Source organism: Eschrichtius robustus, chromosome 3, assembly GCF_028021215.1.
Source record: "Eschrichtius robustus isolate mEscRob2 chromosome 3, mEscRob2.pri, whole genome shotgun sequence".
Classification (NCBI taxonomy): Eukaryota; Metazoa; Chordata; class Mammalia; order Artiodactyla; family Eschrichtiidae; genus Eschrichtius; species Eschrichtius robustus.
Genome location: NC_090826.1, coordinates 161,134,969 through 161,160,427, shown reverse-complemented (window position 1 = coordinate 161,160,427; position 25,459 = coordinate 161,134,969). Strand labels below are relative to the sequence as shown.

The window sequence follows — 25,459 nt, the reverse complement described above, 5'->3', positions numbered from 1 at the left end:
GTGATAAAGGTGATTGATTATTCATTAGAGAAATATAAATTAAAACATAGTGAAATACCACCACGTATTAGAATATAGAATAAAACATATTAGAATAAAACAATGTTGGCAAGACTGTGGAACAACTAGGACTCTTCTTCGCTGTTGATAGGAACATGCAGCAATGCAACTACTTTGGGAAAGACTTGGGCATAAAGATTCCTAGAAGCTTTATTTGTTATAGCCCCAAACTAGAAGCAACCCAGAAGTCCATGGAGAGGTGAATGGATAAATAAATTGAGGTACATCTGTATGATGGAATATTACCCAACAGTAAAATGGATGAGCTATTGATACAAGCAATGATGTGGGGGTGTCAAAATAATCATGCTAAGTGAAAGAAACCAGATGAAGGATACATACTATTTGATTCCAAATACATAAAAGTCAAGAAAATATAAACAAATCACTCATGGCAGAAAGCAGGTCAGCTATTGCCTGCAAGGGGATAGAAGAGAGGACAGGATTACATAGGTTTATGAGAAAATATCTACAAGTGATGGGTATATACATATGTCAAAACATCAAATTGTATACTCTTTTTTTGTACACTCTTAAGATATGTGTGCAGTTTATTGTATGTCAATCATAAAACTGTTCTTTAAAAGTACTTACCCTTGTGGAACTTATATTTTACTGAGGAGGAGGTGTAATGACAATACACATGTATTTTGCACGTGTATAGGTAGGTGTGTATGTGTCAGATGTTGAAAAGTCTTTTAAAGAAAAATAAAGCAGTGTGAGGATAGAATAATGGGGAAGGCAGCTGTTTGAGAGAGGAGGTCAGGTAAATGTAGTATCATGACATTTGAACAGAGACTAGTTTAAGCTCCCTGTAATCTTTTGAAAACTGTTTAAAGATTTCTTTCAGTTTTTTTAAAGTTTCAGGTGACCATTCTCTCTCATCTAAAAAATAACAGCTATCCCCTAACTTGAAGGCAGATTTAAGATTTACATTTCTGCCATCAGAAGGAACCAGATGGGAAGGGTGGGCAGAGGTAAGCAAGACCTACTCCACATGCCCAATAGAAGCCCATTTCTGCTCAAAGAACTTCTTGTGGTTAATTTTTTTTTTATTGAAAGGATGAGACCTATTTTTTGAACATTTGTAGAATAGTGAATCAGAAAGAAAGTCACAACCAGAATCCCAGTCTCCTACTTGCCTGCCAGAGAGGCAGTTATCCCTCAGTTTTCTAAAAGGAAAACCAAAAATTCTCCCGTCACTATTATTGTTAGTGTTGTGTGCATGTGTATGATGCCAGTGAGGGACTTTAAAAATCATTGCTCTTGTGGAACTTTTATTTTATTGGGAAGGAGGTGTAATGGTGATGCATGTGTATATGTGTCAGATGTTGAAAAGTCTTGAAGAAAAACAAAGCAGTGTGAGATTGAGCTTTTGAATGAATGGAAGAGGGAAGATTTCCATCAGTGGAGTGAACTGCTTGCTTGTTTCCAGTCATCCTAACAGAGCAGCTACAAACGTGTTCTGGTACCTTAGCAGCCATTACAGCTCATCAGTGGAACCTGAATTTGTTTCAGTTCCCAAAAAAGTGATTGCTAATGATAGAGACTTTAGAATATCTGTGTACTGGGGGCATAGAGAAAGAATGTTAAAAAGAAAAGAAATTTAAAATGCTTTGTAACATGTGCTGTAAACTGAAATGTGGTCCTTTATTTCGAAAAAATGCTTTTAATTCTGCTCATCCCTTGGTTTTCTAAAACATAGTCTGAAAATCCTAAAGATGCCACCAGAAAACTAATAGAGTTAATCAATGAATTTGGTAAAGTAGCAGGATACAAAATTAATGCACAGAAATCTCTTGCATTCCTATACACTAACAATGAAAGGTCAGAAAGAGAAATCAAGGAAACAATGCCATTCACCATTGCAACAAAAAGAATAAAATACCTAAGAATAAACCTACCTAAGGAGGCAAAAGACCTGTATGCAGAAAACTATATGACACCGATGAAAGAAATTAAAGACAGTACAAACACATGGAGAGATATACTGTGTTTTTGGATTGGAAGAATCAACATTGTGAAAATGACAGTACTACCCAAAGCAATCTAAAGATTCAGTGCAATCCCTATCAAATACCAATGGCATTTTTCACAGAACTAGAACAAGAAATTTTACAATTTGTATGGAAACACAAAAGACCCCAAATAGCCAAAGCAATCTTGAGAAAGAAAAACAGAGCTGGAGGAATCAGGCTCCCTGACTCCAGACTATACTACAAAGCTACAGTAATCAAGACAGTATGGTAGGGGCACAAAAACAGAAATATAGATCAGTGGAACAGGATAGAAAGCCCAGAGATAAACCCACGCACATATGGTCACCTTATCTTTGACAAAGGAGGCAAGAATATACAATGGAGAAAAGACAGCTTCTTCAATAAGTGGTGCTGGGAAAACTGAACAGCTACATATAAATGAATAAAATCAGAACACTTCCTAACACCGTACACAAAAATAAACTCAAAATGGATTAAAGACCTAAATGTAAGGCCAGACACTATAAAACTCTTAGAGGAAAACATAGGCAGAACACTCTATGACATAAATGACAGCAAGATCCTTTTTGACCCACCTCCTAGAGAAATGGAAATAAAAACAGAAATAAACAAATGGGACCTAATGAAACCTAAAAGCTTTTGCACAGCAAAGGAAACCATAAACAAGACGAAAAGACAACCCTCAGAATGGGAGAAAATATTTGCAAATGAAGCAACTGACAAAGGATTAATCTCCAAAATATACAAGCAGCTCATGCAGCTCAATATCAAAAAAGCAAACAACCCAATCCAAAAATGGGCAGAAGACCTAAGTAGACATTTCTCCAAAGAAGATATACAGATTGCCAACAAACACATGGAAAGATGCTCAACATCACTAATCATTAGAGAAATGGAAATCAAAGCCACAATGAGGTATCACCTCACACCAGTCAGACTGGCCATCATCAAAAAATCTACCAACAATAAATGCTGGAGAGGGTGTGGAGAAAAGGGAACCCTCTTGCACTGTTGGTGGGAATGTAAATTGATACAGCCACTATGGAGAACAGTATGGAGGTTCCTTAAAAAACTAAAAATAGAACTACCATATGACCCAGCAATCCCACTACTGGTCATATACCCTGAGAAAACCATAATTCAAAAAGAGTCATGTACCACAATGTTCATTGCAGCTGTATTTACAATAGCCAGGACATGGAAGCAACCTGAATGTCCTTTGACAGATGAATGGATAAAGAAGATGTGGCACATATATACAATGGAATATTAGTCAGTCATTAAAAGGAACAAAATTGAGTTATCTGTAGTGAGGTGGATGGACCTAGAGTCTATCATACAGAGTGAGGTAAGTCAGAAAGTGAAAAACAAATACCGTATGCATAATGTGGAATATAAAAAAAGGGTACTGATGAACCTAGTGGCAGGGCAGGAATAAAGAATCAGACGTAGAGAACTTGCTTGAGGACACGGGGGGAATGGGAAGCTGGGATGAAGTGAGAGAGTAGCACTGACATATATACACTACCAAATGTAAGATGGATGGCTAGTGGGAAGCAGCTGCACAGCACAGGGAGATCAGCTTGATGCTTTGTGATGACCTAGAGGGGTGGGAGGGAGGCTCAAAAGGGAAGGAATATGGGGATATATGTATACATATAGCTGATTCACTTTGTTGTACAGCAGAAACTAACACAACACTATAAAGCAATTATACTCGAATAAAGATGTACAAAAAATAAATAAAATAGCATGAATTAAAAAAAACACATTGTCTGGAGAATAATTTAAAGATTTTTGTCTTATTTAACATAAATTTGGTGACAGTAACAGTGGAAAATGCATTGAATGATGCCAGTTGTGTATTTGTTTCTGTAAAATGTTTATAAAATATACTAATTTCTGTCACTATGTTTTCCATTTTTCTATCTGAATGGTATTCATCAGAGCACATACTCTGACTCCACGCCCTGAGTCTGGGCTTCCTATGTTGAAAAGAAACCTGTAGGCTCTCACCTGTGAGGCTGGAGCCCTGAGAATCAGTAGCCCCCTCCTGGTTCCTGTCGCTCCCAGCCAGCAGAGGTTAGCGGAAGTGGAGGTTCACGTGGCTCAGGCTTCTGTAATCTTCAGCACCCCAAGACTTTCCCCCACCCCATGCCTGCTGCCGGTCAGAGGCGAATGAGTCCAGTTCTCTCAACCCTAGAGCAGTTACTCTTAATCTTTTGGGTCATGGTTCCTTTTGAGGAACGGGATAAAATCTATGGACAAAGCGTTTGCACGTCACTTTGGGGGCTGCCAAGAACCCCTGTTCCAGAGGGTTTCAAGCAAGCAGAGTTATATTTCTTTGCCAAGTATAGAGACAGCACTCCATCTGTGATCTACGTAACAACTGTGTAGGTAACAACTATGTTATTAAATTGCACTTTTAATAATAACCTGTTCAGCTAGGCACCAGGAAGAGCTAGAGAAAGCCAGCAAGGTTGTGCTTTTCCTGCACTAGGAAGAGCCTACATTTTGTTTCAGCAGCCCAAATCCATTGGTTTTGTATGTATTCTACTAGGAAAAAATATTAGGACAGACTTTTCCATATCTTCTTCCCACCCTATTTTTTGTTTTTTGCTTTTTTTTTTTTAACATCTTTATTGGAGTATAATTGCTTTACAATGGTGTGTTAGTTTCTGCTGTATATACATATACATATGTCCCCATATCTCTTCCCTCTTGCATCTCCCTCCCTCCCACACTCCTTATCCCACCCCTCTAGGTGGTCACAAAGCACTGAGCTGATCTCCCTGTGCTATGCAGCTGCTTCCCACTAGCTATCTATTTTACATTTGGTAGTGTATATAAGTCCACACCACTCTCTCACTTTGTCCCAGCTTAACCTTCCCCTCCTCGTGTCCTCAAGTCCATTCTCTACATCTGTGTCTTTATTCCTGTCCTGCCCCTCGGTTCTGCAAAACCTTTTTTTTTTTTTAGATTCCATATATATGTGTTAGCATACGGTATTTGTTTTTCTCTTTCTGACTTACTTCACTCTGTATGACAGTCTCTAGGTCCTTCCACCTCACTACAAATAACTCAATTTCGTTTCTTTTTATGGCTGAGTAATATTCCATCGTATATATGTGCCACATCTTCTTTATCCATTCATCTGTCGATGGACACTTAGGTGGTTCCTTAAAATACTAAAAATAGAACTACCATATGACCCAGCAATCCCACTACTGGGCATATACCCTGAGAAAACCATAATTCAAAAGGAGTCATGTACCACAATGTTCACTGCAGCTCTATTTACAATAGCCAGGACACGGAAGCACCCTGTTCTTTGGTTCTCAATTATTCTGTTTCACACAATCCCTCAAATATTATATAGGACAACCAGGTCTTGACTGTGAAGCTAAATACCACATCTACCTTACACAGTCACTGAGCAGTCTAGCCTCTTGCACTATTCATTTAGTATTTGCTCTCTAATTTTATCCTAGAAATGAATTTTCCTAAACTGAAGTCTGTTAACAGTACTCTTTTGCTCCTTACAGCTTGTACCTCCTTTTAAGCCTCAAGTAACATCTGAGACAGACACCAGATACTTTGATGAAGAATTTACAGCTCAGACTATTACAATAACACCACCTGAAAAGTGTAAGTAAATCTAGAAGGAAATTGATTATGTTCTAATGCAACTGAAGAAAACGGCCATTTTTTTTAACTGGATATTTTCAAGGTCAAATTCCACAGTGACTTATTCTGTTCCATTTAAGAACATGGGGTTTTCAATGTGGAAATACCTAAATACAGGTAGCTAAGAGAAAAGTTGTTTTGAGTAAAAAAAAATTATATATGGAAAAATTGTAGAGTTGAGAATTATAGACTAAATTATAGACTAACTAACCCTTCCTTACTATTCTCTAATAGATTATTTTGACATCAGATGAAAGGATTCTGAAGTGAAGACCTCCCACATTTCCCACTGCTCATTCAGACACCACCTTCAAAATTTTGCTAATTCTGGTCTCCTGCTTACTTAGTAGTTTTTAAATTCACTTTAAACTGAATCACTCTTTTTTACTTAGCTGTGTCTTAAGCAATAATATCTGTGAAGACATAATTTGGTTTGCTAGTAATTTTTGATATTATAAATTAAATTACATATCTATTAAAACTATACATTCATGCACCACTTAAAGTCATTCCACATGTACTAGTGTGTGCCCTACACTTTGGTGAAGACCTTTCACTTAAAGGGAAGAAAAGGTTGTTATATAATTTATAAACATTCTCATATGCTGACAGAGGTCTGTATTCTGTCATCATTAGTTAAGGAGTAAGGATAAAATTGAGTTTCAGGGACACATTTGGATAGCTAAAAGATTTCTTCCAATCACACATCTTTTGGCTCACAATAACATCATTTTAGTTTTTTTCTCCTTTTTTATTATATCCTTTCCTACATTCCTTCTCCTCTCTTTCCTTTTTAAAAGGCAGATTAGTTGATAGTGCTAATTTACACTGAGAATCCATGAGAGGGAAGATTGAAGTGCTGTTTCAACTGTGGATGTAGTCAATTGATTACAGCATTGAAGCGCAAACTAGGAGTCATCTAGGCCAAGAGTTTTTAACCTGAGACCCAGGGCCTGACAAAAAGAGGGACTGTGAACCCTGTGACATGAAAAATATAACTATGTGTGCATATGCACTTTTCTTTCCTTAGACTTGCAAGAGGTTAAGAGCCTCTTAACTTTCATTTTATAAGGGAAGAAATTAAAACCCAGAGAGAAGTTGAGCTTCCCTAAGCCCCACAGTTAGCGTTAGCTGTAGTCAGGAGCAGGAGTTACAGTTTGGCCAACGATGCCCAGGTTAAGCTGTGAAAGGGCAGTATGTTGAAGCACTGCTCATGGTTTGTCACCAGTGGTGGGTGAGGGCTTCACTGCTAGAATCAGGATCTCTGAGAGTTGAAGATGATGTTAGGAAAGCCTGTGGAGTTGTGGGCAATCTGCTAAGGACCGTCTGAGTAGGAGCAGGGGGCGTAGCCTTGGCATGGTTTCCCCTGGCCCAGCGCGGGCTGTGGTGATACAATTGTCAGAAATTCTGGGCGACACCACTGAGTTGTTGGACTGGCCTAGGAGTACTTCCCACCCTAGAGTCTCATCGTTTGGATATAACCTTAATTGTAATCAGACCACATCGTTCCCCTGCTTCCAACCTTCCAGGGGCCCCACTGCTGCTCTCTAAATGCAGCTGCTCACACTGGCTGCACGGCTGTGTCAGATCTGGTCCCATCCTCCTCTCAGACCTCATCCTGTCCATCTTCTCCACAGTCCCTGGGTTCCAGCCCCACCTCGAACACGCCTCGCTGTGCCTCGCTGTGCCTTGGGACTGTGTGTTTACTCTTCTCTGCCTAGAATTCTCTTTTCCCAGACATATGCATAAATAAATTCTTGCTTGTCCTTCAGATCTCTTTAAATGTCACTTTATCAGAAAGCTTTCTTTAGCCTCCCTACCTTAAAAACAGTGCAGTCCATCAGACCCCATCACCACCGTCCCCCCACCCCCAATTCTCTACATTGACACCTTTACTTGCTGGTATTCTTCTGGTTAATTTGTCTCTTTGTTTACTGTCTGTTTCTCCAGCTTGAATGCAGTAGCTCTGAGAAGGATTTGGTTTGTCTTGTTCACTGCTAACCCCAGCTCCGAGTTAGGTACCTGGCTCAGCATAGGTATTCAGTGAATATGTGTTAAATGAGTAAATAAGCGGATTATGGCGAGGCCTGGTGGTTTCAGGGCCAGAAGGAGGCCCGACTCTCTCCAGGCAGTGCTGTTGCCCGTCACAGCCCAGAATCTGTGTCTGGCTTACCTCCTCACGTGATTTCACAGGGAGCTTTGCGAAGTTAAATAGAGCTTTTGGTATTTGTGGATTCTAATTCTTAGGACAAACTAAATGTGCTATTTTGAAAGTCATAGAAATAGGTAGGCTGTGTAAATAAATGCAAAGCCATGAGTGCATATTTTACTCCAAAAAGTTAAAAGTAAAATCCCAGTGTGGAAGAGAATGATGGGATTGAAGAAAGCCCTGGGCTTAGACCCTGCTTTGTGTCCTGGCTCTGCCCCTCACTAGCTCTGGAATGTGACAGGTCAAAGGGGAGTGCAGGGCTGATCATCTCCAGGAGCCCCGTCTTTCCCCTGTGTGTGCCTGAGAAGCCATCTCTTTAGGAAAGGCACCCAGAGTTCTCTATAGGTTTAAATAACCCTATTTGTAATTTTATTTAAGCATCAGGTTAACCAATCCACAGTGTTCTTTGTTCTGTGACCCACTATGTGAAGGATGATGGTAGGTAAATACCTAGCAAAAAAGAGTGGACATGGGGATGGGGATGGGGGAGGGACTACTAAAATATCATGCTAGCAGTGAGGCGTGGCCCTGCCCTGATACTGGGCCCTAGGTGGCCCAAAAACGTGCATCCAGCAAGCATCATCTAGACTGACAGCGTGTACCACAATCTAGAGGCAGGAGGACCCTGTGGACCTGCCAACTTATTTTCCAGTTCAGGGTTTCTAGAGAGAAAAATCAGGGGAAAGAGCTCAGCAGGTGGGCTGAGGCCAAGGTGTGGACACCAGCAGCCTGTCCTTTGCGGCTCCCAGCACCAGGCCGCGGGGCTGGGCTCCTGCCTTAGGGAGTAGCCTCAGTAATTGTGGACTGCAGCCCCTGGGTTCTTCCAGGGCACAAGGGCAGTGTTTTCTCTTGGATGATCCCTGGGTATATCCTAAATCCCCTTAAGAGGCAGATCAAAGGAAAATCTGTGAAGCCTTGAACTGTGATTACATTTAACATAATCTTCTCTTCCTGCAGCTTTGAATAGTGTTGCTGGTGAGAGACCACTGCAGCTCTCAAGCTGCTAAAAGCACAGAGGCTTTGTTCATAAAAACCCACAGTAGGACCATTAAGTTAGCGATTGTCTTCCCACTTGCCACCTTGCTTTTATAAAACAGAATGGAGTTATTTTTTAGAACAAATCAGCAGTTAGAAAGGCAAATGTTCCTTTTTTACAAACAGCTGCAGTAACATGCCAGATTTTCCTCACTGGTGTTAATTAAGTGAACAGATTTTGGAATGTGTCGTCTTGCATTATATCCGTTAATGGTCCTCTGCCCTCCTCTTAGAGAAAAAGAGGATTTGTTTGAGCTCCTAGTAGCTTTTGCTGCCGTATAATTAGTTTGGTTAAATGTTCTAAGGAAGTTGGGCAGCTAATGCTGCCTGGATCCAGGGATTCAGATGTAGAATGTAGGGTTGATCACCGTTTTCTTTTCCCGGATGCGTGCTCTTTGGGGTTTTTTGCATAGTTCATGTCCATCATCATCACTGTTCCCTCTGAACCTTCCTTCAGTGCAGGAACGTATTTATATACGTTGACTGGGTGTGAAGGCCTGGCTGGGGCAGCCAGCTGTCCTGTCAGCTGTCACTTGCATCCAGCTCTCCTCCTTCCACAGCCCCGCTGGCCTGCGCAGCACTGAGGGCCCAGGGGAAACCCTCATTCCTGCCCCAGCGCCTTCCCAACTCGCAGCTCTTCTTGGGGCCATGATCAGAGACTTGCCCCTCACTACTGCCAAGCTCAGAAGAACAGGAGGGAGATGGAGGGAGAGGGTGATATAATTGACTTTAAAGAAGATGCAGATGCAGGGCCCTCACATGGTTATCAACAAGATTTAGATTTACGTTCGGAAATGGGATTAATTTGTTACTAAAGTGACAGAATGAAGATTCTCTTTTAACTTTCAGCTGACACTGCAGCCTCATAGCAACAATACTCCTTGGAAAGGAAACTCAACCCCTCCTCCTGTCGAGAGCCAGGCTGCCCTGGGCTTCAGGCCTCCCTGCCCTGGTGCAAGGCCTGGTGGCAGCCCAGAGAGCTGGGCAAGCCCTTCTCTGGCGGACAACACCAGGCTTCCCACATGTGCTGTCTGTTCGCTGTGCAGAAGCACACCCAGCAAAACAAAGCTGCCAGCGGGGAAAACTATTCCTTTAAAATGTGATTGGCACGTGTCAGAGTCTGAACATTAAGATTTTAGCTGCCTTTCCCCTAGAGAGTTTTTATAGAGTTTTACAGAGGTTTTATATGCCATCCACAGCTCCTCCCATCTTTAGTATATCTGAAAATACTGCGGAAGGTGTTTGACCTAAAAGATGGTTTGCTTGGTACCTAACTGGTATTTTATAAGGAGGCAGAGATTTCCCCAAATCACAGTACTATCTGGAAATGAGGACTATAGTTTAAAAGGTCTGTTTGCAGTAGGGAGGTTTACGTGGAGCAGGGAGCCTCAAATGCTACTTGTTAGATTGAGTCCCACCTAATACAGTGATACTTTCTGGTACATTCAAGACTACAAAGTTTGGTTAGCAACTTGATCCCATTTCTAGAATCTTCTATTAAAAATAGAATACTGAAAAGAACAGTGAGAAAAGAGCATGAATGTTTGTTATTCTTCAGAGGAATGCAAAGCATCATCCTTTTTGTGTAACAGGGTCAGTGCCCGTGATGCAGTGGGGTCTGGCCTGTATTCCTTCTCCTATTACATGAAATTGATGCTCCCTGGAGAGGTTGGAAAATTAAAAGAATTGGTAATGTACTTCCTATATGAATTTGAGGAAGTGGAATTATTTTGCTTGAAGCAGCTTGGGTATTTGAAAGACTCTCGCTTATTTCCTGTAGCACAGCATATGACCAAAGGCACCGCAAGTGGAGCAGAGGGGTTTAGTGGGGTGAGCCCCGAGGACACAGGGAGGGCCTTCGCGCAGAGCCCAGAACAGATGCACAGGGAACGTTGTGGACTGAGCGACTGAATTCATGACACATATAAGGAAGAGCATTCTGACACTGCAAGATTTTAATCATCAGAATAGTTATGGGAAGAGGTTGAGGTGATCCTTTGTAACCTTTCAAATGCAAGAAAACAGGGAAGAGGAAAGGGAGGAGCAGCTTAAATGGAAATAGTCTCTTTCCGTGCCTTTCAAGTCTCCCCATTTGTTTCCTGATGAACTAATACTTAGATGCTGGCCTCTTTCCCTCTCTTTCCTTGACTTATTCTCTTTATTCTACATTAAAGTTTTATCATAGGAAAATTAGGAACAGTGAGTTAAGGCAGATATTAGATGTAGAATAAAGAATGTAAAATCTTAAACATGTAATCAAGGGCTCAAAGGAAATGGAATCGTAATAAGCTTTATTTTGCAATCACACCTAAAGCACCATGAAGAAGAAATGCAAGCATCTGAAGACAGATTGATACTGGATTCTAGGCAGATACTTCGGGTGCCTTAGGATTCTTTGACTTTGTAATTTTGGCGTGCATGTTTTCATGAAAGTGAAGGTTATTGAAGATCATTTGTTCCTTTTTATTTTTAAAAATCTTGTCTTCTTCAATAGTTTTTCACAGTTTGAGCCTTGGAATGTTAGTGTCTTGAAGGAGATGATTTGATAGTATTATTTCTTCATAGGTCATGTATTTGGAAGTGAGAAAGTTTTTGAAATAAGTGTGTCCATCCTATGTTTTATTGATAAACATAAGTTTCTGGGAGCTATTGCCTCCGTTAATCTTTATTACGTTAGGGGTTAGAACTATATAGAGCAGAGATTATGTTGCAAAACATTAATGTAAAATTAAAACAGCTGTTTCCTGCCCGCAGATGATGAGGACGGTATGGATTGCATGGACAATGAGAGGCGGCCGCACTTCCCTCAGTTCTCCTACTCCGCGAGCGGGCGAGAATGAGTCTCTTCTGCTACTTCACTGTCATCTTAGATTTGTGACTGAAAATGATTCCTGGACATCACAGCAGTCCTATAGCTCTTACAAATGCAGGAGCACCTTCAGACATCCCAGACCAGTCCAAGGTCTTCGCCCCTCGCCGCCTTTCACCCACATGAGAACACACATATATGCAGACATACTCGACTTTTGTTTTTGCATGATATTGTATCTCAGTCTAAGGTCTCATGCTGTTGCTGCTACTGTCTTACTATTATAGCAACTTTAAGAGGTAATTTTACAATCTTTGGAAGTCATGAGCCCACCATTGTTCATTTGTGCACCAACTGTCATCTTTTGGTCTTTTAATTTTTGTTTTTCCCTAACAGTGAAGGCTAAACGATTCTAGGTACATTTTTTAACTTTCTAGACGATAAATCAAAAACCAATTAGACTAAGAAGATTTAGTTTATAATTCAGAACAAGCAATTGTGGAAGCGTGGTGATGTGCATATGCAAAATTTTAGTAAAGCATATCAGATCAGTGCGTAGAATAGGTTATGTATCAGTAAGATCCTACTGGAATTCATTAGGAAGCATTTGAGAGAAGGAATGAACAACTATTAAGATAGATATATACATTTATAAATTTAAATTCTTATTCGATACTGCAGAGGAAGCCTGGTATTACATGTGGATGTCCAGATTTCACAGGCAGTTGTTGGCAAAGGAACATTGTTCGACCAAGGAAGGAAGCATATGCACAGCAGAGTAGGTCACTTAAAGGGTCTATGATATGATTTGCACCAGAGAGCGTTTTATTTCCCCTGTGCTTGGAAACCTTTTTCCCTTCTTGATATTATCACCTCTGATGGCTGAAGAATGTAGACAGGTGTAATGATCCTGCTTTTCACCAAAATTTGTACACCAAGGTAAACAGGTGTTTGCCTTATTTGTTTTAATTTTTTACTTTCAGTTCTACGTGAATTAGCTTTTTCTCGGATGTTAAAACTTTGAATGTCCTTTTATGATTTTGTTTATGTTGCAGTAGTATTTATTTTTTAGTGATGAGAATTGTATGTCATGTTAGCAAATGCAGCTCCAACTTAACATAAAACAGACTTACTGCAGTTTCTTTTGACCTATGTGCAAGGAATGTACACGCCGATGAGAATCATGCACTTTTTCTCCTATGTAAAAAAATTTTGATGAGGCTCTGAAATTGTACATATAGATTAGAATTTGGCTTTAGGAGAAGAGATGCTGTCATTTAACCCCTTGGTGCTAAAAATGAGAAATCCCCAACTATCCATGCCAAGGGGTTGAAGCAAACGGATGTTATATTTGCTCTTTTGAGAACTGAAATATTATGATGGCCTGGCAACATAATGTAATGAAGAAAATTGAGACCTGGATGATAAGAAATGAACTTTACTTGGCAAAATGAACACATCTCAAGTATTTACGAAGTGGGCAGTAAAGGATAAGGACCTGGTGTGTTTATTCTGATCATGGTACATTTATCACTGAATTAAGCCATCAGGGAAAAAACAAAACAAAAAAGAACACCTCCAACTTTTCTTTTTCTGTATATACTCATGTCCTCCAATTCCGACATTTCTCACTGAAAGGGGACATGTATGCAAACCTCATCTTTCTCTTTCATTAATGATGATCTTCAGATTAAACCCTTTGGTGCTAGGAGCTGACATTTTCCAAAGCAGCCTATGAAGTCCAGGGGGCTCCTGACTCCATGGAGCCATCGTGGAGATGTATTTTAGTTAAACTATCTGACAGCTCCCAAATGGAAGACTACAGCATGACGTAGTGTTATGATTGCATTGTATGAAAGAGCAAGTGACTTTCTAAGTAGGATGAATCATATTCATATGCAGATGTCTTAGCCTCTTGACGGTGGAAGTGTGGGTTTACAGATATGAAACCACTGCTGGCAGTGGGTGGACCACTGGGACTGACAGGGGGTTAAAGGGCATTTTACTAAGGCAGCTAAGACATATTCAGACATAGATTTTATCCTAATTTTTCATATTTCTACCTGAGTGAAGTTCATCCTTAGTACTGAGTAGGAAGTTACAGTAAAATGGTAGTTCATTCTTACTTACACATATAGCTCAACTTTTTTTTTTTTTCACTTGGAATTATGTTGAATGTTTCACTTTGACAAGAAAGTAGACTAGAAGGTATGTCCTGTAAGTTGTCTTGCATCCATTATATAAAAAAGAAACAGGTGAGAGGAAAAGAGGAAAGCTGAGACTGGCTGGTGTTCAGAGCATTCATTTCTTCAGAGGGAAAGTACACCATACACTAAGCACACGGATAGTTTTGGGTTGTTCCCCCTCCCCCCCCCCCAAATCTTAAGGTGATTTCCATGACCTTGGCCAAGGACACTTCCTAAGGATTAATGACAGCGTTGACTGTGCCTCAGGCTGGCCACTCTGCACAGCTGGCTCTCCGTCCCCAGCTGGTGCCCGGGGCTTAGTCCCGTATCCCCTCTGAGATTCTGTTAGTGTCACACGGGGTGTGTTGTTGGCTTTGATTTTAAGAATCCCTTACTTTCACTCCCTGATCTCAGTCAACCGGCATGGAAAAACAATAGAAAAACAGAAATGTGTGTAGAAGGAGATTCTAAAACTTCCCTCATGTCTGCCCATAGCTGAAGTTTCGGATTCTGGTGGACGGAAAGGCCTGGCCCTGGAGTCACTCTGTCAGAATAGCAGAAGTTCAGGCTTTGCAGACTCCTTCCTGTACCAACTTCCTTGAAGTCTGCCTCTTGCCATGATGCAGCCATCTTGGAGGAAATTGGCCGTCTCTGCTTGGATTTTTGGCAGGGCTGCTCACAGCTTTGCTTTCCACACTAACTACATAGCATTATTCCAGTGTTTTCCATTTCCCATACCTGATTTCCAGCTTCTTAAAGCTGACTGTTCTTGCAGGGGCCACTTGCTTCTCTTAGAGTACAAAGTAAGGGCCTTCCTTACTAACTGCAGGGTCTTTCTACTACACCTCAGTGTACACACTTTGCTGCTACTGTTCGTACTGTCTACAGTAGAATTTCCTTATCTTGCTCCTGGTAGTGCATTACAGGCAAGCATGAAATGTAAAGTATTTATTTAAATAAAAAGAAAACCTCTAAATTGGTAATTGAATTACCTCCCTGTAGCTTTATAGTTTGTGACATTTCTTGACCTTGCTAGTTCTTTCATTAGATCCGCGCAAGATCTAGTCATCTGGTTAAGGATTTTAAGCAGACGCAACTATGAACCCAAGAAACTGTATTACTATTACTGTTGGTCATACTAAAACTGTTTATTTCCTTAAGTATATGACCCACAAGGATGTGAAATAACTACAAGAAACTGTTTTTGTACACTGTACATCCTTAGTATTTTTACACGTATATGATAGGGATGCACATTATTTTCCTTCGTACAGACAGCTTAAATAAAGCACTATGTCAATCTGCTACTTCTCTGTTTATTGTTGTTGGATGTGGTTCTGTAATCTCAGAAAATTAAATATTCTTCTTTTCTAAAAAAAAGATTAATAGCGTCACCTGGTATTAACCCGTTCTATATAAAATGTGACAGGAAAGTATGTAAATTTCTTGTAGCTCAAAACACACACAAGATTTATTTTATTACTTCAATAAAATGGCAGTAATGCAACTGTACAAACTTTGATGAAGGGCTGCTTCCAAAGGGGGGGATGCTGACTTCCCAACAATGGGTTTAGGAGAGATCTGTGAACCTGGAGATGATAGAATAGGTATTTTTTGAGATTTGTTAAGCCCCTAATAGTCCTCACACCAGGTGGTTTGGACCCAGAATTCTTAAGGAATGTAGCTCATCAGTAATGTCTTCCTGATAATGTGTTGCGCTGCATACTTCCTTTCTTAGAGTATATTTTTAAAACGTCATGGCAAATTAACCAAGTGAAACGTGGGTAATAGATGGGTAGGATGGTTGGACTACAGTCTGATTTACCTAGGGTCATTTTTCTGATTTTACCTCATAAACCTATATACTATCGTAGAAACTTGGCTTTTTGCTCCTGTGACTAAGCCAGATAGATAGAGGAACGGCTTTGGGACCAAAGTTGGTCAAGCATGTATGTGTATGTCACACAGCCAAACTGGAGGGCATTCTCACATGTGCTCTTCTCTCAAAACCACTGGGGTTGACAGATCCAGGAGGCTAACATAAAGTGACCTCTATAATTCTTTAAAGGTGCTATTTTTAGAATATTGTGTAATTTATTTACTGTTCTTGAAACAGAATTAGGGACAATTAATATATCTTATGTGACAACCTTTATGTCTAGCACACTTGATGAAATCAAAAAAACTTCTGAATCTGAATAGAAGTTCTATTCTTTCAGGCTTGACCCTTGTGCATGCTCAAGAGCCTCAATGGTCTCTGCGGGTGTGTCATCCCACCGCCTCCAGAGCCTAATCCACATCCCTCTGAGAGGCCGTGATGAGGAGGAGGAGGAGGAGGGTGTGATGTGATGATGATGGCAGATCTGTGCCAGGGAGAACAGCCTGCGGTCAGGGACCTGTCCCCACTGCAGCCTTGCCCTTAGTGTTCCACTGTCATCCTCAAGGACAACACAACACTTTCAGTGCCCATTTTTTATTACTTTAAAGCACTTGAGGGCTTAATTGTGTATAGTAGAGATACTATGTTAAACTAAAATGATGATCTGTGTACAGATGTTTGATAGAACTCTAAGTAAATTTTGTAATTTCACTGAGTACATTTTTAGGCTCCTCTCAATTACTGCATACTGAAGAAGACACATGACACCACCAAGCCAAAGATGCTTTTTGTCTGTTTTTGTTGTTAACAGAGTGGAGAGGATAATGCCTAGTGCTTCCTGGTGTCTTCTGATTGTGCACAAATTAGCAGGATGATAAATAATGGAGTCTTGTGGGATGTTGGTTAAAAGCAAATAAAGTTGAAGGATAATATATATATATAGATCTCACCAAGAGGGAAAGAAACATGAATGGCAGGAAGAAAGGTTTGGTCCTTAATACCCTTTAGCCTAGTTAAAATATGTGCCTTTTTTTGGTGTGTTTTTTTCATCACTAGAAGATAAAAAGGAAACATTTCAAGTCTTCAAAAAATTCATTTATTGAAATTCACATGTGTAACAGAGCATACAAATGAGCAGATATAAAAACATAATAACTTCGAGCCTTTTCTGAAAACATACACCAGGAGGTCTCCTCATCTAGTGTCAGACTTCAGCTCCAGCCCATCCATCCTGCAGGGACCGCTCGGCAGCAAATGTGGCGGTGACCATGCAGCCCGCCGCAGTCTAAGGTGGGGTCCACTGGGAAGGTCGCGGTGCATTGTGGCATCTTACGTATAAATCAGATGAATGTAAATATCTCTTTGTAAATCATTTATTTCACTGTTTCATCCAGGTCAGCAATCAGATTGTGGCATGCTGGGTAACTGGAAAAAATGATAATAAAAAGTAAGTTTAAATAGATCATGTTCTTCAATGTGATTTGTCTTCTCACTGGTTTAGTTACCTCTAAGTTTTTGTAGAGGGTTCTTATGCAAAAAATGTAGAAATTGTACGTAACCGATTGTATGAAAAGTTTGTAAGCATATAAGGTGAACTCTTTTAATGCTTTAAATCTGAAAACAAGCTATATTCCAGATCTCTGCGTGTCTCTTAAATAAGGGTGGTCTGATGACAGGACACAGCTAAAGGGCCATCTCTTGCCCCGTGGACAGGAGAAAGGAGACACTGATTCGTGCCAGAATCTGTTTACTGAAAATTGCTCAGACATTACAGTGAGTAAAACTAGACAAGAAAACAGGATGTGGATAGACCAAGTGTCCCTAAGAAATTCCTGGTGAAATGATAACAAGCTAACACCTCCAAATGTTTAGATGCAGACAATGTGTTTTAACATATATAAAGGCATTTTCACATGGAAACCACCTACCACATGCTGGAAGAGGGAATTTAGTGTATGTCGTCTCCTAGTTTTAAACAGGGATAAATGTTTCAAAACTAGCTCATGAAAATTGGGTTGAGGGAGTCGCAAGTTAGGAAAGTACTGAATACTGCTGCCTGCCCTAGCGGATGCGTCTGTTCAGAGTAGTCTAACCCACGTCAGGAAGTGGTGTCAGAAACCACTGGAAATAGTGACATTGCACAGGACATTTCTCGAGTACCTACTGTGTACTGTGTGGGAAGATGACTAAGACACGGTCTTTGCCCTCCAGGAGTGTGAAGTCACTAAGATGGTAGGGACTAGACAGAGGGCTAGAATGATAACTACCAAATCCCAGTTTTCACTTCAAGAGATGAATTGGAATGTAATGCAGGGACACGGGCCCCCATCTGGTCTCTGGCTGGGTGAGAATCATCTTCAAGAGAAACAAGTGGGCTCTGCACTCCCCAACAGAGATTTCCTGAACTAGAGAGGGCTCTTGTCTACCCAACTTAAGCCACGATTACTTGTGGAGGATTTCCAAGACAGGACAACGAGTGATCAGCGTGTCCAAGATCAGAGTTTGCATGAAAAAAATATGAAAATCAGCCTGTTATCTTTTTTAAAAAAATGAGGAAACGTTTACATTTCAAGTAGATTTCCCAGTGTATGTGAGACACTCATGACTTTTTAGTGAGCAATTCTGTGGGTTTCGACACAGGGCAATTAGAGTATGGTGTGCAGCCCCTGCTCTCAGACAGTGGGGGCCCCGGGCGTGGTGAGGAAGTGAGTGGTGTCTGTGTGCATCTCTCTGGGGGTTTGGGAGGTGGATGGACCCTCTTCCGTGGCGCCCATGGGGCTCCTGGAGCAGCACAAGGAAGCCAGGGAGCCCCAGGGCCCTGCCACTGCAAAAAGGGCGCCCCCTGTCCTCAGAGGCTGCCGCCAGCTCCATTTGCCCATCAAACACAGGATCTCCAAGAGCTGATTTGCCTTCCGGTCCTGACTGAACTGATCCAGTGAATGACTGGCTTGAATGACCCTCCCGTCCCACAGACAGGCAGGCTGCCTGCCCACCGGGTGCTCTGGAAATGGTGGCTTACTGTTTAACTTTAGAGATTCGAGGGCGTCTTTGAATACGAGAATAAGCATAAACTGCAATAGGCACGTTTCAAAAAAAAAAAAAAAATTTAACTGAACTTGAGGTAGAAAAGACACATAGCTGTAACATGCACAACACAGAACAGTAAAGACCTGAAGTAGAAGGGAAATGTACTGTGGGATTTTTTTAAAACCAAGCTCCAGGAAACGGGCAGTTCTCACGTGAGTCTTCGCGGTTCACGCCAGGAACTGCCCATCGCCCGGCCCATTCCCTGCTGGCACTTGCCCAGGGGTCAGCCCACATTCCTCTCCCGGGCTCCGTCGGTTTTCTCTTTCATTTGGTTTTGGTGCAAAGCCCTGCATTCCTCCTCACTTTCATATCACAGTACTTACTGTTCACTGCCCGACCCGTCGTGAGCATTCAGCAGATGTGACTGAATGAATCATGTACCCTGTTATGTCCCTGTCTTCCTGCTAAACAGCTCTCGGTGTCACCCTTGGACGTCTGGATGTTTAGTAAAGAATGTTTCTCAGTTCTTCCCCTTAGGAAGGGAGCATGTCCAGAGAGACAGAATCTTTAGTCACTGCCAAAATCTGGCTCGTCTGCCATCACTTCTTAGGGACGTTAGCTATGCCTATTTCCAGAAGGCTGGTTGACTGCCCACACCAGTGTGGACACCGTGAGGTCGGGCTGTAAGGGAGACGAGGGTGTGTGTGCCGATGGGACACAGCGGTGTGAACCGTGGCTTGAGCCCTCAGCCACCATGTTCCCGTCCCTGGACCATCACACCTGTCACCAAGGCCCCTTGCTGTGGACCCCCCTGGGTGGTGTGGCCACATCTGCAGGTGTCAGTGGCTGCCCTCCAGATTGAGGAGGGCTGAGAGCACACTGGCAGCTGGTCTTCTGAAGTGCTGTCCGCAGACAATATAAATGCTCCCCAACTGCAAGCCCGCTATCAGTGACCCGTTTTCTTTGTTCTCGTTTTAGACCCTAACAGAGCCTTCTCTCCACAAACCCTGACTTGTGTGTCTAATTTGTTTCCGAACTTTAAATTCAGAGTTTAAAAAACGAGTCTCTCTGGGTGACCTGAATTGTTCCCCAAGCAACCACACTGCAAGGTCCAGCCGCACCTTCTCTGCGGCTTTGTTCCCAAGCCTGCAGCCCAGGGACGTCACGGCACCAGCTAGGCCCTACGCATATGGATGCTCACAGTTCGGCCTGCCCCATGTCTCCATCATCTGTCTCTTCTCTGTGCATCTCCACCCGGCCTCTTAGCAGCCCCTCCCAATGGAATATCCCTCCTTCTTGCTCTTTCCCTTGCTCATTTGTACGTTTTCCATCTCTGTGTGGTGGCCAGGTGAAAAAAAAAAAAAAGGACCTGTTCCTCATACCTCTGTCAGAAAAGCATCTATTTTTAACTCAAGAAAGAAGATAGAATCCCTCCCCCAACCTCTATCTGGGGCATTTCAAAGCTTGGCCTCAGCTGACAGAGCTCCAGGGAAGCCACCAGTACCCTCCTCCATGTGTCCCCACTTTGGGAGCCAGGCCACTGCTCTGCGGCTCTCTCAGCTGGGGCCCAGCTCCAGGCTGCTGCCCCGGGGGAGAGGGGCCTCCCTCCCCCTTCTATGCAGCCCACGGCCCAGGGGATGAATACCAGCCTCTCTGGAAGTTCATTTCCCTGCCCATTTATTTGCCAGTTCTAGTCACTAAACTCCTCTGGGCCTGATTTTTCCATCTGTGCAAAAAGGATGCTAAATGATTTCTCCAAGGGGCCCTTTCAAGCCTCCAGCGATCTCAGTGCTACCCTGCTGGACGGTCATCTCTTCTGGGCCCTGTAATGCAGAGAGCTCCGTTTTAAAAGGAAGCTGGTTCTATTACCATTTTTTTTTAACCAGAAACTGAGCGATGTGGAAGCGAAAAACTTACCTGAAGTGGGTCCAGAACTGAGATTTGAACCCAGGCAGTTTGACCTCAAAGTCCAGGCTCTTTTTAATGCTATTCCAACCAGCTTAGTGAAAGAGCAACCGCGTTTGATATTTGTGGGATTAAGTAGGAATCAGATATATCAGGCAACCCGGAATAAATCAGCCATGTGACCTATGGGTGGTCACCAATTTGTCCTCACCAGTCCCCTGCAGAACTTTGTGGAAACGTGGCCTCAGACATGACTACTGACCTGTAAGAAGGCAGTTCTCCACCCAGCACGGGGCTCAAGGTCGCGAACCGCAGGTCAGGAGAGGCCTGCCTCTGCCCCACACGAGTCACCGGAGCTCTGGCTGAGCTGTGTACCCCTCCGGCCAGCACAGCTGCCAAACAGGCAGGAGTTCACGGCAAGGTCGCCACCACAGATCCTCGATTTATTCTTCCCTCCTCCCGGCTGCCTGGCTGGGTCTCTGACAATGAAAGCTCTGTGGCAGGCAGAGTTCAGGCTCCATTTTCCCTGGACTCTGGGGCCTGGCTTTGCTGCCTCTGGGCTCCAACATCGGAAGAGAACTACAGAAGCCAGAAAAACACAACGGTAGAGGCAGGAAAGACTTCCTTGCAGAAGGAAAGTGAGGATAATGACGCTTTAGCTTCCTGGAAAGCAGCAGCTCGATCTGGACCCGGGACTTGCAACGTAGGGGGATGCAGGGAGCCCTGTGCACAGACAGGAGCGGTCAGAGCCGGAGGCCACGCACGCCCAGGGGCGGGACTGCTGTGCCAGCTTCTCCCCAGGGCACACTCCGGCACGGGGGCTCCTTCCACAACCCTTGGGATCCCCAGCGTGTCATCTTCCAGCTTTCTTGAATCTCATGAGTCACGAGCACTTCCCCTGCACATGGGCAGGGGTCTGTGCTTTATACGCACCATGTTTCCATGGTAAATAGATTTTAAGAATTCCCAAAGGACAGACAGTGTCACCAACAGCAGAGAGTGGAGCCTCTGGCTGCCTCATGTTTGAAAGCGTTAAAAATAAAGACAACATTGACATTTGGGGTTGTAATGTGACGGAATTACAGTCTTTTAAAGGCAAGAACCACTTATCTACACTACATGTAATATTCAGTGTTTTGTTCACTTGTCTAATTGGATTAAAATATTTAGCTCCCTTTAAAATCTTGATTGTGAATTTATATTGCAAAATGTAATGTCTGACTTGGGAAGCAATAAGTGGAGCAAATGTATCTGAAGCAATGTAAAATTCAATTTATTTTTCTTCCATGAGTCTTATTCTGAAATTATTCACTCTTGGACAAAGTGAACTAACTGTTAACGAAGAGCAAGTCTGGCTTAAATGAAGCTGTATGCACTTTTCAATATCAATTGCACACAGGGCCTTTAGTTACAAAAAGAAAAAAAAGTTAAACTATGCTATTTGAGTTTGAGGAAGCTTCTCTGAGGGTCGCCAGACCCCAGGTTAGAAATGCCGCGCCAGGGGTCTTACGTCATTCTTTAACAACCCTCAGGCAGCAGGGAGTTAATGACATTTTCGCTGCATATGTTCAAGTTTATTTAAAAAAATATGCAAGTCACTTCGGTTGACAGTGTCTTGTACACAGTTTTGAAAGAATCAGGGCAAACTTTAACAGAGTCAGTTTTTATTTGAAAAATATTTTCTGGGAATGTATCAGTGTTTATTTTTGAGACTGACAATTCGGGTGAAAATCAGGATAAAAACAAAAAAACAACAATTTGGTTGAAATCAAATTGTTTGTTTTCATCTATTTAGAATTCTTTCCAAAAAATCTTGGTTCAGGAGGAGGCTTTTTAATTTATTTTATTCAGTGTATCTGCTGTTCTATTCAAGCACCATCTGTCTTGCAGGTAGCTAGCTTCATGGGAGCGCCGACGTAACTGGGTGAAGCCCTCAGGGCTCCAGGAAGGACCACCACAGACTCTGTGGTCACCTCCAAGTCCCAGCTGGGCGACCCTACAGCTCAGTCTGCAGGCGCCCGCAGGAGCTGCGCGGCCCTCACTGGAGCTCACAGTTCTGAGGCCTCCCCCTCTCTTTCCTTCAGGTCACAAACGGGCCTTTCCTCCCTTCGTCATCATCTGTGTCTTTCTTTGTTTCTTGTGCGTGTTTTCAGCTTTCTTCATGAATCCTTTGGTGGAACGAGGTAATCTCCATGATTTTGAACATAATCACATATGTCTGCTGGATCCATGCACAAGTTTAAATCAAATTAGAAAGACAATTCACTGCCAAAAATGCTCAAAAGTCATAGGGCCAACTGATTAATCACCAATAAGTCGGTTTCAGATGCTGTTTTCTAAACTGTAAAAGTGATGCATCTGAAGGGACTAAAAAGGCATCCCTCCCCAGACTGAACACCGAGGACGGAATCAAACAGCTTGCTGGGACAGAGGCTATCAGAAAATGCAAATCAGCTGAAACCTTATCCATCACCAAATAAATATACAAGTAAAATAATCTTGATGTAAACGACAGTCCTCTAAGTGGACAGATAATTTCCATTCTTTCCCGTTTCTCGGATTCCATCCTCCCCGAGAAAAGACTCTAAGTTCCTCACCAGCTGCCGCCACCCATCCTGGCCAGATGTTAAGAGCCCCAGGCGCTGGGTCACAGACCTCTGACCCCGCTCCCAGCTGTCAGGCCTTACCAAGACTCCCCTGGGGCCCAGGTTCTGCATCCTGGACACCACCCCTCAAGTCCCCACCCCCCAACAACCACCGTCACTCCCACGGCCCAGTCCTCCACTCCTGTCCCTGAAGAGAACAGAGGAGAATCATGTTTGGAGTAAGACTGGGTTAGTGTTTTCATGTCTCTATTTCGCTATAAGAACTAACATAGCAATTCATGATGTTTCAAAAGCTGTCTCCCAGAAGTGTTTTCCCCAGGAGTGAAGCGGGAGATTCATAAAGCCAGTGTTTTTAATCAGTCCTAAACTAAGAACAAGTCAGAAGAGCAGCCTTGAACTTGGCGATCAGCAAACTGAGCCACGTCCACTGGGTTGGCCACAAGGCCAGCCCGACTCTCGCCAGCAGCGTTTCAGGGGAGACGGGAATTCTCATGGCCAAAGAATGTCACAGGGGCAGTTAGGACGTTGAGCAGCGCCCCCGGCCAGGCATGTTGTTGTGCATGTTTCAGGAGTTAAGCAGAAACAATTTAGAATAATAAAGCCTCCTAAACAGGCTAGATGTTTCCTGTCAGAGGCCACTGGCCAACCCGAGCTTGTCATCTGCTTCAGGGCCCAGGGCTCAGGCACAGGAGCAAATTGGAGGGATGTGACTCAGCTTCAGAGCAGCTGCCCAGGCCAGAAAATATCCATTCTCTTTTGAGAATCCAGTGGATAGAGATTTTTAGAGTTTGACGTGCAAAATTACTATGCTTAATTCATCCAGGCTGGGAAAATGGAAGCCTTTAGCTAAACCATCCCGAAACCAGAGACAAGCCAGAGGACTCTCTCCAGGAGAAGGGTGGGCGTGGAGTGGATGTGGCCGGTCACTCTGGAACCCTCGGGAGGCAGCACCCTCCAGATACCTGCCGGGGTCAAATGGCAGCCTCAAGGGCTCCCTGGAAACTAAACTCAGAGTTCAAGTTTATTCCACGGCAGAAACAGATCTAACGTCGCACTTGGGCGCAAAGAGTGGGCCTTTGGTTTAGAGAGTAGAGAGCTTGCCTGGGTTCCTGCCTCCTCCTTGAATGCTAGTATTTGCTACTGAAAGCCAGCATTTTCTTTACCAAGCTTCTTTTGTCATGTTCACGTTAAAATAATTCCAAATACAATATCTGAATCTGAAAGATCCCTTTAGAGATGAGCCAGATGGGCCAGTCTCAGATAGCACAGGATGGTCGAATCATTTCGGTTGCTTCAGGCAAGGGAAAAAAGACCTGCTCGTTTTTCTGAAGAATTCTGAGGTTTTAGGGTTTTTGTTAAATGCATTTTACAAAGATTTTGCAATCCATTTGGCAAGGATCAGGTTTTTAAAGCCCTGGAAGAGGTTTCTAAGCATTGACGGTCCATGTTAAGATCTAAGTGGGCTGTCAGGTAGGCAGACGGGGAGTTAAAAGGCAAACCCCACAGGATAATGATCTGGTCCAGACTGGAGAAGAAACTGCCACATGCTCAGAGCTTGTATAGAAGACTCTCCACAACCCAAGTTCTGAAGTCGTTCTCAGCTCTTGGAGGCCAGGAGCTCCACTGGTGCTGTGAGTCCCTCCAGCTGTCTTGGAGACCCGATGGCCCCAACCTTTGGCTGGCGCCACCCAGGGCCCCCCCTCAAGGACCTGCCCAGAGAGCTGAGTGCTGGTCGAGGTCTGGCCGCACAGGTACAGGATGAGGTGACTGCACACACTGGAGGAGCCGGGTGAGAGCAGTGAACATCGTTCCATGGCTGTTGGTCCCACAGGATCTCTGCCCAACCTGTGCTTCTCCCAGGACCTTCCCCAGTTTGGGGAGGAGAGAGGAAAAGAAAAACCCTGATATTTCTTTGGCCTGTAATATATATGCAAGACAACCTGCCATGCACCTCGCAGCTGCCCTCATTTAACACTTCCAATGTCCCTTTGAGTTAGGCTGGTATGGTACCCACTATGCAGATGTGGAAACTGAGGCTTAGAAGAGACTTCAATGA

General features: G+C 43.0%; 2 protein-coding genes across 9 annotated transcripts in view; one reads left to right on the top strand and one right to left on the bottom strand.

The window, feature by feature from the left end:
- AKT3 (AKT serine/threonine kinase 3) overlaps positions 1-15,293 on the top strand; it is a 379,319-nt gene extending 364,026 nt beyond the window's left edge. For both annotated transcript variants that reach the window (XM_068541689.1, XM_068541691.1), the window contains 2 exons: positions 5,606-5,708; positions 11,746-15,293. In XM_068541689.1, the coding sequence (XP_068397790.1) occupies positions 5,606-5,708; positions 11,746-11,831 (189 nt within the window). In that variant the 3' untranslated portion in view covers positions 11,832-15,293. The remainder of the gene's footprint in view (positions 1-5,605; positions 5,709-11,745) is intronic.
- Positions 15,294-16,955: 1,662 nt separating this feature from the next.
- SDCCAG8 (SHH signaling and ciliogenesis regulator SDCCAG8) overlaps positions 16,956-25,459 on the bottom strand; it is a 282,699-nt gene continuing 274,195 nt past the window's right edge. For 6 of the 7 annotated variants that reach the window (XM_068541682.1, XM_068541678.1, XM_068541681.1 and 3 more), the window contains one exon: positions 16,956-17,290. Coding sequence is in view for 1 of the 7 variants with exons in the window: in XM_068541681.1 (XP_068397782.1) it covers positions 17,239-17,290 (52 nt within the window). In the remaining 6 variants the exon portion in view is untranslated. Of the gene's footprint in view, positions 17,291-22,609; positions 25,267-25,459 lie in introns of those variants that run through there. The other variant, XM_068541679.1, reaches the window with a different exon arrangement.